General features: G+C 35.0%; 1 protein-coding gene across 5 annotated transcripts in view; it reads left to right on the forward strand.

Annotated features, from left to right (window-relative positions):
• Positions 1-13333, forward strand: part of WDR27 (WD repeat domain 27) — a 177687-nt gene that overhangs the window by 77342 nt on the left and 87012 nt on the right. For 3 of the 5 annotated variants that reach the window (XM_064413927.1, XM_064413932.1, XM_064413928.1), the window contains one exon: positions 11109-11874. The exons of the other annotated variants lie outside the window; for them this stretch is intronic. In XM_064413927.1, the coding sequence (XP_064269997.1) occupies positions 11109-11156 (48 nt within the window). In that variant the 3' untranslated portion in view covers positions 11157-11874. Of the gene's footprint in view, positions 1-11108; positions 11875-13333 lie in introns of those variants that run through there. 5 annotated transcript variants of the gene reach the window in all.

Here is a 13333-nt window from a genome sequence, read left to right on the forward strand (position 1 = left end):
TTTTAGCAATGAATCTGTTACATTTTATTTCAAAATATTTTAAACTACGGTGAAAATTTAAACTGTATATGTAGGTACACTGAAGAAATACATCCACCTGCAGTTACTTTAAACTGGGTCTAGGTCTGCCAGGCAGAAATGACTTAATTATGCTGCTTTGGGCCTCTGTGATCAGTACTTAACACCTAATTAAAAAAAAAAATAATAAATTGTTCTTTCTCAAAGCTTTTGTAATATGGACTTTATGCCACTTGGAGAAATTTTGTCAATATAATATGGGGATAGAAACAACACTATTCGGGATGAATCATATTGAGAATTTCCTTTTACTTTTGCATTTTGTTTTGAAAATGTTGAATGCAAGAAGTAATAGAAATACTTTCATACAAAAGGCTTACTATTTTTATAATTTTCTGCCTTGTGTGAGACATAATTTCACAATGACTATTGACAATTTCATAATGACTAATGACTATGAAATGACTATTTTAAATATGGAAATTCCATGAGAATATCTGGGTTTTGGTAAAAAAACCCCACAGTATACTCTGAGTAAACATGTTCAGTCATTTGAGTGTGGAATAATAAAAGAAGAAATGTGAGGCTGTTAAATTCTGATACAAGCTTCAGTTTTAGAAAGAAAAATCCATTCCTCTGCTGTTTCAAGGATAATTAGGGGTGTTAAACTACTTCTTTGAAGAGGAGTGCTTGATTACACTTGTGTGGCTAGGTTTGTGTGAAAGAATTTTAGATTTTAGTGTCTTTTCTTCTGAGCTAATGTCCAGATTTTGAAGTGGAATTTGAAATTTTACACCTGAGAACGATGCTAGTAAAAACTCTTTTTCATGTTTTCCTCAGTTTATTTAGTTACTGAGTGAAGAGACAGGATTGTAATGTCAATGATGTCATGCAAACATTAGTAGCCTCAGAGATTATGGCAGGCTTTTGAAGAATGTCTGAGATTACATTTAAGCTGTTTCAAACCCATCATTAAAACAAATGATCTGGAAAACATTCCTGATCATTTGTCCAGCCATGTGAGTTCCAACTGTATTTTGCAGACTTTCAAAAGTTGCTATTGTAAGTATAGAGTACAAGTGTTTTCTACATTAAAAATGTATTAAAAGTACCACTAATTATAAAGATTTTTAATTTAATTGGATTTTGCTTTAATCTTTTTAAGTTTGACTAGTCCTGCCACTTCTTTTCTCATATAATGGTTGAACCAAATAACTGCACAGTGCTCTTTGTTGTTTTTCATCATTTAATATCTTCAGATCCCTGCTTTACCAATCTAATATCACAAAATCACAGAAAGGTAGAGATTGAAAGAAACTGCTGGAGATCATCCAGTCCAGCCCCTCTGCTCAAGCTGGGCCACCTGCAGCAGGTTGTTCCGACCTGTCTAGTCAGCTTTTGGATATCTTCCAGAATGGAGGCTCCACAATCTCTCTGGGCAGATGGACAGCAATCTGACAGCAAGATGGCCTTCAATAAGCTGTAATTACGATAACCCTTTTATTACAACGATCCACATTAAAAGTGGATATGTGACTGAAAAAATCAGTAGCCAGATTAGCAACTGTCTTCTGATTGTGCAAATTTGTGTCTGCTGCACAGAACTTGAGATAGAGAACTATGGAGAAGGGAGGATTGCCTGAAATAGTGTGGAATTCTCAGTAGAATTCTCTAGTCCATGCATGGAACTTTCAGAAAGTATTCCTGAGAAACAACAACCATGGAAAAACTTAAGATATCTTTCCTAGTTTCCTGCCTAGTAATGAATGAGTGAAACAGACTTCTAGTTGGGAGTTTAGGGATAGAAAGACTTTTAATTGCAGAATGGATCTTGATTATATATGAAACAGATAAATGTTTCTTGATCTACAATACACTTTTCATTCCATGTCCCATGTTTACTTTATGGTGAAATGTCAGTGCAGGTTATTATTTAATTAATCTGGGAATGAATGATGCTGCCAACTCCTGCACATAACTGCAGCCACATACCATAACCAATACTGTAGGTTTCCTTCCTTGTGTCAGCTCCTCTTGTGCATCAGTTCTTCGGTAGTACCCAAAACCATGCACGTCCTGGTCTAAAAGTGTTAGCTGTTTGAAGTATATAGACATACATAGACACAGACACACGCACAAATATGCACATATTTGAAGTGAATATTAAATAAAACATATGAACATATATGAAGTGAATATTAAATAAAACATTCAGAAGCTAAACGAAAAAAAATCCCTTATGAATTGCAGTAATCAGCCAATAGATACAGCAATGCAGGCCATAAAAACCATTTTCAGGAACATGTTCAAGACCATGAATCCTGAGTGAAGTAAGCTTCTCACTGCCTCATCCTGGGTAAAGAGCAAAACCCTGGGAAAGGATGGAAGTTAAGACATTTCTTTGATTTCATTGTTCCTCTGTTGTCTCTGTTGGCAAACATCTTCCTACACTGTGTGTTGGTCTGCAATGCTGTTTTATGGACAGCTGAGGTGACCATCTAAAGAATGAATTCCATGGTGGAATTTTTTGGTAGAAGGACCATTTGCAGCTGAGATGTAACTGACTAGGATACAAGTCAAAGCAATGAAAAAGTGGAGTTATAACATAGAAACCAGTAAAATTATGCAGTTTAAATGTGGTTAGGAATGAGAATATGTTCCTTAGTCTTTCTTTATTCTTAAAATTGAAAATATTTTTGTGGCATTCCTATTTCACATCTCAATCTCCACAGGATTTTAAAGCTCCATAAGTCTCTTTTTATGACTACAAAACAGATGAAGCAGTCAAGATGAATACCTATAGCAGAAGTCATAATCTTTGTTGGTGGTATAAACCACAAAACCCTAGAAATCATTTCCAGCTCTTTGTAGTTACTGGTGACTTTCCTTTCAATTCCAATGGGAGCATGGCTTCATCCAGGAACATTGAAACTGCTCAGCTTTTTTATCAGGCAACAAAGAAGTGCTGACTCTGAGTATGAACTCTCAAAGGAAATTAATTCCAGATATGAATGCTTACAGGCTGTTTACATACTGTAAATTTATAACAAATTGTAAAATTTTAGGTTGGGTTAACAATTAATAGGTTTGTTTCTTCTACAGTTTTTATGTATATGAATCAGTGAAGTAAGACATTTTCAGCTTCCTCAGTGCAATATCCTGAGGCAACCCAGCTGTATTTTAAATTGTGTTGTGTGTTTTTATATGAAAATTGATGTGTATTTGTAAAGACATACTAATATTAATATAGCACTCTTGTTTAAATACATATTTCTGAACCTTTTTGGGTTCAGTAAGAAAGGCTCTGAGGTACTCTATCTGAAGTACCACCAGCTCTTTATCTGAAACACAATCAATACATAACCAACTTTTAAAGCTTGAAGAAAGTAACAATGAACTCTATGTATATGTATGGATATGAATTTATGTATTTATGTCTAAATGCCCATATAAAGATGCATTGGTAATTTATGGCATGATTTTACCTAAAAGCAGAGGAAATGTTCATGGTATGTTTTTAATTTCTTATTGATGTTGATGTAAAGGAAAGAAAATGGAAGCCAAAGAAGAATTAGCAGTGGTAATGAGACATAGGAATAGAAATTATTTTATCTGTGACAGAAATAAGATTGAAATAGCTTCAGGTGATTAGCATGGTACCTCTAATTAAGGTAAATTAGAAACGCATTTCTTGGAATACAGGCATAATTGGCACATGAAGTCATACTATTTGTTGCCAAGTTTTGCACTAAGTGCATTGAATGAGGGATGACAACATAGGAATGTCAGACATCAATCAATTTTTGTAGTTTGTTCAATCTACATTAGTGGTGCTGAATCACTGTGTGAGACACTGTAGTAAGATTTGGACATTGCATTTAAAGAAATGCTCTACTGGCCTCAAGAAATGGTATCTACTATTGACTCCAGTAGGCTTGATGCAAGCACAATTTAGCCTTTGCCAAGGAAAGCCCAACTTCTATGTACAAGGCAGCCAAGTATCATATTTGTCAATTTGAGGAATAATACGTGAAGAATAGTATGTCACAAATTGCATCATGGATGGGCAAAAACCTCAAAATCACTCATCAGTTCTTACATGATGAGTGAAACAATTTTGATTCTTATGTTGTCTGCAGCGACTGTGTCTCAAGCATTGGTAGTAATGTGCTACTCTCTCTGTGGCCTTCAGAAGCCTTTGCTCTAGACTAAGTTTTTCCCTTGTCCATCAATTAGCTGTGTTCTGTGTGGATCCCCAGAGTGGGAAGAATTGCTGTGATACAGGCATTTGGACATTTGACTTCTGATGTAGGAACCACTGTGGATTATTGTGTAATTTGGGACTGAACATAAAATGGGCTCTCCCACCCTCTCACTGAGGATGCTATGTGTCCTCACAGTGTGGGGACTGTGTAGAATGCTCGAATAAAACATTGAAGTCTGCAGAAACTAGAAATGTCCTTGCTGTAGGATTTTGGTGTCTGAGGTATGTTTCCTTTGTATTCTGGACCCACATGAGTTCTGTTTTTCAAACAAGTCAAAATACCTCAAAACTCCTAATTTGATAGTAAATTTGCTAATTAATTTAGTGGAAGTATAATTAAGTAATCTGAAGTAGGTGTCAGCTTTCTGTGCATCTAAAACCTCGTAAGGGAAATCAGAACAACTGATGAAGTGGCTTACATATGCATACTGTAAATTAAAGATCTTAATTACAGTCCTGACCCCCAAGAAGCCAGTTGGAGTTTTGCCAAGGGAAAAGCTCCCTACCTTAGATATGGGGGCCTGTTTATTAATTTGAATAAAGCTGAATGTTTTTATGAATGAAAAGACAGAGGTTGCCTGAACCTCAGATGGGAGGAGGAATTAGACGTAGATGGCTGAGTCTTGTTTTGAAGTTTCTGCTCCTTTTTTGACTTGAATACTTTTATCAATATTGATGTGTTTTATTCCTCTTCTCTGTTCCTTAGCCTAGGAAAAGATTAAATAAGTGATTCCATCTTATTGAGTTTTGATCTATCCAGTTACAGCTCTTCCTTATGAACTTTTATGTCTGTAGTTTCTTAATTTTAGACCTGAGATATGCAGTAAACATTTACTGCCTTTTGAACAAATGTTCAGCATGCAGCTCAGTTTATCTACTAAAAAGAAAAAATAATTTACTGGTAATTTTTTTTCCTAGTTATTTAGGTTGAGGAAAAAAGAAAAAAGATAACATGGAGGAAATCTTGAATGTTTAGGGATTGGTAGAAGAAAAAAGCAAACAAACAAACTACAGCAACAAAAAAAACCAAAACAAAACAAAAACCCCCAAACCAAAACAAAACCCAGAAAACCCAAAAAACACCCTCCACAACCAAACTCAGTATTTCCAGATTTGTGACCATAATTTGAAATGGATCTTACATAACTGTAGTGAAGAGTCCAAGAACAAGTTGAGCAAGTAAATTTAACACATCAAAAGAATTTGGAAGTTACTAGTTTGACTTGCATATAAAAATGTCATGTTAAATTAAATAGATGAGAATTCTGTTTTTATTAAGCACATAAATAATATTTATTAAAGGCTGACAGCAAAGAAATGCAGGTGCTGAAATAGGTAATACATTTAAAAGTATTATGAATTAGAGAAACTTCCCAGGAGGTTCCAGAAACATCTGTCCAGAAGAGATGAACTCAATCAGAGTCATAAGGGAAGACAAACGGTTTTAAAACTTAATAAATAAGATGGGAAAATAGGGTGGACAGCACTGAGTGAAGGTGACCCTGGGTGATCTATCAGGCTTATCACAAACTTGGTGGAAGAAGGATAATCAGGGGAGGCACTGCAGACCATGTCTCCAAAGTGTATAGAGAACACAGACTGCACCTTGCTGGCAGTGAAATTATGCTTTACATTAAAGACAGCATAGAAGAGAGGCAAATTAATAAACCTCAACAATAATGAGTCCTGAAGAGGCTGATATTCCAGTCCTGTATGGGAAGAATACAATATTTTTATACCTAGTTATCTTTAAATGTTAATTCGTTTGTGTGACTAGTGAAAATACTGGATATGGTGGATCTGTTACATTTTCATAATTCTTTTGATAGGGTTCTGCACATATATGTTGTCTGGAAAAATATTTTTATTCCTTGTCCTCTCTACAGCTTCAGTTTACTAACTTGGAGAGATTGTTTTCCTCTTACAACTTTAATCTGTTGAATAGTTTGGCTTTCTATAAAATTAAACTTCCTATCATTCTAGAAAAAAACGTTCTCCTCTTTACAGCAAAAAGCCTACCTAGAGCATCTCTATATAAACATGATCAGTGGGTCCTTTAACAGCTGTTTAATGTCTCATTCATGGTGGCCTCAGATACTGAGTCCCTCTGGATAGGCAAGCCACCTCTGATATACAAAGCATATCAAATACAGGAACTAGACACACTAAAATTGATCAACCCTATCCATGCACTGAGCATAATGGGAAGGAAAATGTGAGCATGTCATCTACAGGTCTACAGGTACTATAAAAACTGAAGTGCTTACCTTGAGTCATACTACCTGTACTTACCCCTGTATGGTTATATGTGTATGATCCACCTCAAGGAATTATGGCTAAAAGCTCTTAACATGTTTTTTGTATTTTCTCCTCAATTCTCATTTCTGCAATAGGAGAGCTATCTTAAGAATAAAAGCTTCCATCTTCTGTCTGCAAAAAACACATGTGGCTTTGATCTAACTGATTGAATGCTTAAGAGTGCAGCTGTCAAATTAAACACTCAACTTTCAAGAAAACAAATCTTTCCAAAGTGCTACTTACATGTCTTTTGTTCTTGGCTTAAACTACAAAATCAGAGTTGGTAAAGCCTTCATGCACTATAGATCTCCAGGAGTAAAGGTGATGAATTCTGCATTGCTTTAGACTCCACTTTCTGAACAGGAAGAATATAGTAAAATCCAATTTCCATAATGCCTCCTTTTCTTGTTGCTCTTGCTTGTTGCTAGTTGTGAAACAAATACGAAATTCAAGAGCATTGGTTTTGCTTGTGGCCCCTTGTTTTCATAGAATAATTTAAATAATGAAAATAGCTGAAAATATTAACCCCATAAAAACTATATTCCCATCTGTTCTGCTTAGGTACTGGACTTTTGGCCAGATGATACTTTTTGCTCTACAGCTAGTGGATTTTGTAAAAATTTGTGTCTCTACTTGCATATTATGCATAGTTTTACTAACTGAAGGAAAACAAAAGGATGTTATATACCCATGATGTGAAACCAGCTGAAATTTCTTTGATTCTTGTTATTTCCTGAAGTACAAGATGTCTTGAAGCCTTCCCAGTATATGTATACATATATGCGTGTTTATATATGTACAACACACAACAAATGTGTGTTGTATGAAATATTAAAGCAAAATATTAGTTTGATGCATTTCTATACAAATTCAACTGTTTGTGTTTGTGGCTTAAGAAAATCCAGGTATCTAATTTGCAGCATGGTCTTTGGTTTTTGGGTTTTTTTTTGTTGTGGTATCACTACAGAAACAAATTTCCCTCCAACCGAAGGTAATTCTAGAAAAATATATACATTGTGTTAATATAAAAGGTAATGCAGTAGACAATATCTTGAAAATCATACTGTTAACTCACAGCCTTCCAACACTGCATGTCACTGGCCTAGCTTAAATATCCAATAAAATTTTATATGTTGTGCAGCCCATGAAGTAGAAGAGAGCTGTGTTCAAGAACTTGTTCTCCTCCCCATTCTGGAGTCAAATGTCATAGCTACTTTCAAAAGCTTGAATTTTTTTGTTAAAAGCTCAAAATGCCGAGAACTTCAATCTTGTACTCTGTCCTTCTTGAAGGTCTTTTCTTCCCTCATATATATCTATATATATATAGATATAGAAATTTCATAATATTCCATAACATTCTAGTGTTTGTCCCATAAGAAGCCTTTACATAGGTGCCAGATTATTCACAGGACTGATGCCAAGATTTTAATACATAATAGTAAGACATAATTAGTTTGGGAGTTTGGTTTGTTTTTATTTTTTTTTCCCTTTTTAATGATGGGTAGTTGATTGACTTAACTACTGTAGAGATTTCAAGTATAATGTTAAACACAGTTTTGGAGCAGTATGTTTGGGAGCTGAGGGGTTTGAATGAAATAACATGGTTGCATTATTTGGAAATGCAATATTGGCATAAGTTAAAATTTTAAAAGAAATCTTATTGAGATTTCTATGGATTCTAAATACCTTTGAGAACACTATTAATCAATCTTAATAGCTCTTAAGTGTGATAAATCAGGAATTTCAAGGGTCCTACAGGCTAGATTTTTAGTAACTCTTATTATCTGTGTTAATACAAATTGCAATTAGCTTTCTCCTGTTATTATATTGCTATTACACTATTAGCTAAAATTTCTATATTGCCTGAACACAAATCAGGCAGAGTTCAAGAAGCGTTTGGACAATGCTCTTGGACACATAATGTGACTCTTTGGGATAGCGCAGGACCAGGAGTTGAACTCAGTTATCCCTGTGAGACCCTTCCAATTCAGCATGGTTCAGTCAAAGACCAACCTCATTTTATCAACAGCCAAGGAAGACAGGTGGAAAAAGTAAGAGAAGGGGGAAAGGAAGGAGAAGGACTTGAGAAACAGCAGTTTAGAGCATATGACCAACAAAGAGGGATCTTAAAATCAGGAGGTGGGCATTTTTGGTTCAGCCAATTCAGTGATGGGTTTAGTGCTATCAAAAGTGTGGAGGTGGAGTTAATTGGAGTAGAAAGATATTTTTTTATGGTCATTGAAAACAGAAGGATCCTGGAAGCAGAATGTAATAGCAGTGTAGAGAATGCATTTGGTAGGTGGAAGCCAAGCTGTGTTTCAGTACTGTCAGAAGATATCACAGAAGGATTGACCACAGATTGCAGTTTTTGAGGTCAGGTTGGACATTAAGGAAAAAAATTGAAAGACAGCTTAGAAGGCACTTAAACACTGGAATGAGTTGTGAAATTTCATTTAAAATTTTCAAGATTTAGCCAGACAAAGCCTAGCTAAGCTCATCTAATGTTTTCTGTAGTTGCATCTGGAGCAGGAGGATGGACAAGATGACCTCTTTTGGTCTTGTAAAACTTAATTTTGTTTAAAATTATTTTATTTTAAGTTGAAAGTTAAACAGGGTTGCTATATTATCTCCTATTATAGCATAGATCTCTGATTTTTCAGGTTACATTAGTTTTCTTTTGATAACATAAAATAGTAATAAAACCATTTTCTTTTTTTTTCATGCGCACAATAAATGACTAAAAATTTTAGAAAGGACACATTACTTAGGTATTTTATATTTACATCATCTTTCCAGTATGTCCGGATTTTGGCAGCAACACAGTTAATTTTCTTCCTAGTAGGTGATGTGTTTTGGATTTAGTATGAGAATAATGCTGATAACACACTGATGTTTTAGTTGTTGCCAAGTAGTGTTTATACCAAGTCAAGGATTTTTCAGCTTCTCCTGCTCTGCCAGCAAGAAGGCTGGAAGGACAGAAGTTGTGAGGGGCACAGCCAGGACAGATGACTCAAACTGGCCAAAGGGATATTCTAGAGCATTTGATGATGTGCTCAGTGTATATAAACTGAGGGGAAAGCTGGCTTAGTGCAGCTGCTTGAGAAGTGTCTAGCCATTGGTCAGCAAGTGGTGAGCGTTGTGATCACTTGTTTTGTGTATTATAATTCTTTCATCATTATTGTTATCATTAACATTGGTGTTATTTTCTTCCTTTTGTGTCCCATTAAACTGTCTTCATCTCAACCCATAAACTTTCTCACTTTTATTCTTCTGATTCTCTGCCCTATCCCCCTTGGGGTGGAGTGAGTGAGTAAGCAAGCAACTGTGTGGTGCTTAGTTGCTGTCTGGGGTTAAATAAAAACACAGTAGTAAGTTGCAGAGGTAGATAGAGACATATTAGAAGCCTTTGGAAGTATGTTATTATCTTAGATAACTGTAAAAAGTAGAGTTGGAGAAATTAGATTGTATGGTTCTGGATATTCTATACTTTCAGGTTACTTAAGTGAGAGAAAAATAAAAATAAGGGAATATAAGTCACTGTCTTGGGAGATAACACTTATGAGAGATTAGAAAAATTGATCATTGGAGATATTAAAGAAGGGAATACAAACCCAAGAAGATAATTTATTGACCACAGAGTCCCTTTATCCAGAGGAATAAAACAAATGAGTCAATGTATCAAAGAAAGAACAGATCAAGAAAAATGAGGTTGCAAAAAGTTAACTAAATGAACTGATCAGAGCATGAGTGCCTGTTTGGTTCCAGCCCTTCAGATTTTTTATCACTAGTGAGAAATAACTGTAAATCCTAATATGCAAGGCCTAAACACCTTGAATTTTTAATGACTAGTAAGTGGTGTCATTTGTAGATTGTCCTTTCATTCTGAGATACAGCAGGTTTTCAAGTGCTTGTTTGTAGGAGTAAGTGCAGAAAATAGTATTGCCTCTTATTTTATAATTAAGATTTTCTCAGCCTGGTAAAAGAAAGCTAATGCAGCTGAAGGCTCTTTATGCATGTCTTCAAGACTTGCCTCTTCATAAAATTTTTCAACATACTTTCTTACAAAGGAAATTCTTACTCTACACTTAACACCAATAAAAATCAGAAAACTGTATTTGTTGGTATGCCTGATTTAATTCACAGTATTTTCCGTCTTCATTTATTCCAGCTCATTTTCTTATTTCTTCCATATTCTCTTCTTGAGTCATACACAGTGAAGTCTGTTTGACTTTCTATGTGGTTTTAACATATGCTTCAGTTTTACAGACTGTTGATGTGTTAGCGGATGTTGACACAAATTTGAAAATAGTTGGAAAAGAAAAATCTAAGTGAAATGGAATTTTCAGATTAGCTTGGTTGAGAAAAGTCTATGGGTTGTTATTTTTTTTTTAATGAATCCTGGACCTCTTACCATAGAAGTAATTTAAATATCATCTTAACGATCTTCATTCGGTTTGTTGCTCTAAAGCAAACTGCTTACTGGAAAGATCTTCATTAAAGCCATGTGTTCTTTTCTTTTGAACTGCAGCTTACCACAGCCACCTTGGATGGCAAACTCCGATTGTTTCTACCCTGATACTTGCCAACCTGTGGAGCTTTGGCCGTGGTACTCTGAGAATAATGACTTGCTGAGAGAAAGGAGACTGGTAACTGGCCAGAAGCAAGTGGCATACTGTTCCCCTTTAAACTACAGTTTTCTTCTGATGTTATTTTCAGGAAGTTCCTCAAGCTGTTCTCAAGTTTTTCTGCTGTATAGTGTGTTATCTTTATTGCAAACATAAGGGTGAAAGATCACGAAAAAGGAGGAGACTATTCATTCTGACTTCATTCTAGCAAATCACCACAGAAGTGGCTTTCAAACGTCTTTTGGGGTTCTTGTAGTTAGGTGCGTTCTGTAGTGCTTTGCTAGACAGGGACCACTTTAGTCTAGACTGAAAATTCAAGTAAAATAACAAGTGTTCCATTTTTAAAACTATATCTGCTTGTGACAATTTTTTAAGTTAACCTGATGGAAAGAAGGATTGTATGTCTATCTGAAATACCATGAGAGTCCTTCTGTTATACTTCTTGTCCTTCTGTTATACTTCTTTGGGGTTACTGGAATCAGCATGGATGTTGTTTGACATCAGAATTTTGCCGGTTTACGATTTATACCACATTCTGTAAATTTCTTAGGGAATATGTGACAAATGTCTTCTCTTTAAAAGAAACTATTTCTGTCTTTTAAATAACTGTTAAATATTTTCAAAAATGTTAAAATAATATGAAAATAAAATTATCAGAAAAAAAGTTAATTTCTTGTATTCTTCCTAGGTTACTTATCTTGCTCCTAGAAAACAGTTTTTAGACAACCTCTATTTTTTTTTTTGGCTAGACATTCTCACTCATCATTGACTTTCGCTAAGAGTAGAAACCATGTAAGTGATGGGTGAAAGGAGATGGAGTTTTTATTTTCCTTGAAAAATTGTACTGCCTTTTCAAAGTTAAATTTCCCAGAACAGAATTTATTATTCAGATTATTAAAAAAAAAAAGAAAAATCAGAGTTATTACCCTACCTCCACTTTAACACCAATCAGTAAAGCCAGATCATTTTCAGCACTGTAAAGAATGTTTTATTTTTTAGCTGTCCTTAATTTATGCATATGATATTAAGTATAAGCATATCAAGTTATTTCTATAAACTGCTGAGTTTCCATTGAGCCTTCTTTTGTGAAGTATTTAGTAATTTTTTGCTGAGCAAAATCAAACAGTGGTAGGATACACTGTATAATATCCAGGTATTCTCCTCTTCTCTAGAACACAGTGATCTCATCAATGACTATAGGAGTGTAGTGCAGTCAGATCATACTCAGAAGAATTCTGAATATCAGAATCAGGTTTTGTATTATCAAAGAAAATGTGGAATAACCCACTTCAATACTTTTAAATACCTTTCCAGTTCAAAATCAGATTAAGCAAGAAATAATCCTCTATGTTGCAGCTAAATGCTGATATACTACACTCACAAATTTTCAGCAAGATTTAAGTTTTAATTTCCCCCACAGGGATCCTCAGGATGGTCTTTTTCAAACTTATTTTAGCTAATTTTCTCATCCACATGCTGTGGATTCCACATCAAGATTCACTGTCAAATACAGAACATATGCCATAGCTGTATTTGCAAGTAAAGTGTTTCTGAGCCATGGGTTGCAACTTACTGTGACTGACTCTTCAGAGAGGTTGAATATCTGCTAAAGAGGTAAGAACTGCAATTATGACTTTTTTAAAAAAAAGTACCACTTTTTTTGACAGAAGAATGATATTCTCAGGCTTAAGGCAGAGGACACACTTAGAAAAACTATGAATTCTTGCTGTAAGCATGGATTGTTGTCACAATCCCCACTGGACTGAAATGAAAGGGAAATACTTCCATTTTCTAGATGTCTTACCTTCTAGAACTAACTGCTATTATTACCTAGTCAGACAGTATGTATCCTCAAAACCCCTCCTAATCTTGAGCTAGTTTGATCTCTGAAGGAGGAACTCTTCTTCCAAATATAATGTACTATATCTCTTTCCTTAAAGTGAGACTCAGCTGTATGCTGCTTTCTATTTACTTTTATCAAGGACTTTTTCTGGACAGAAAACTCTTTGGGGCATTTTGTCTGTGACCACAGCATCATCAATCCATGCTGAATAGAGACATTCATCTGTACAGTCCTTGTAGATGTGCAGCTCTTCCCCAGCCCAGGAATTTGTTAACCCCTTTTTCC

Source organism: Passer domesticus, chromosome 3 (assembly GCF_036417665.1).
Source record: "Passer domesticus isolate bPasDom1 chromosome 3, bPasDom1.hap1, whole genome shotgun sequence".
Taxonomy (NCBI): domain Eukaryota; kingdom Metazoa; phylum Chordata; class Aves; order Passeriformes; family Passeridae; genus Passer; species Passer domesticus.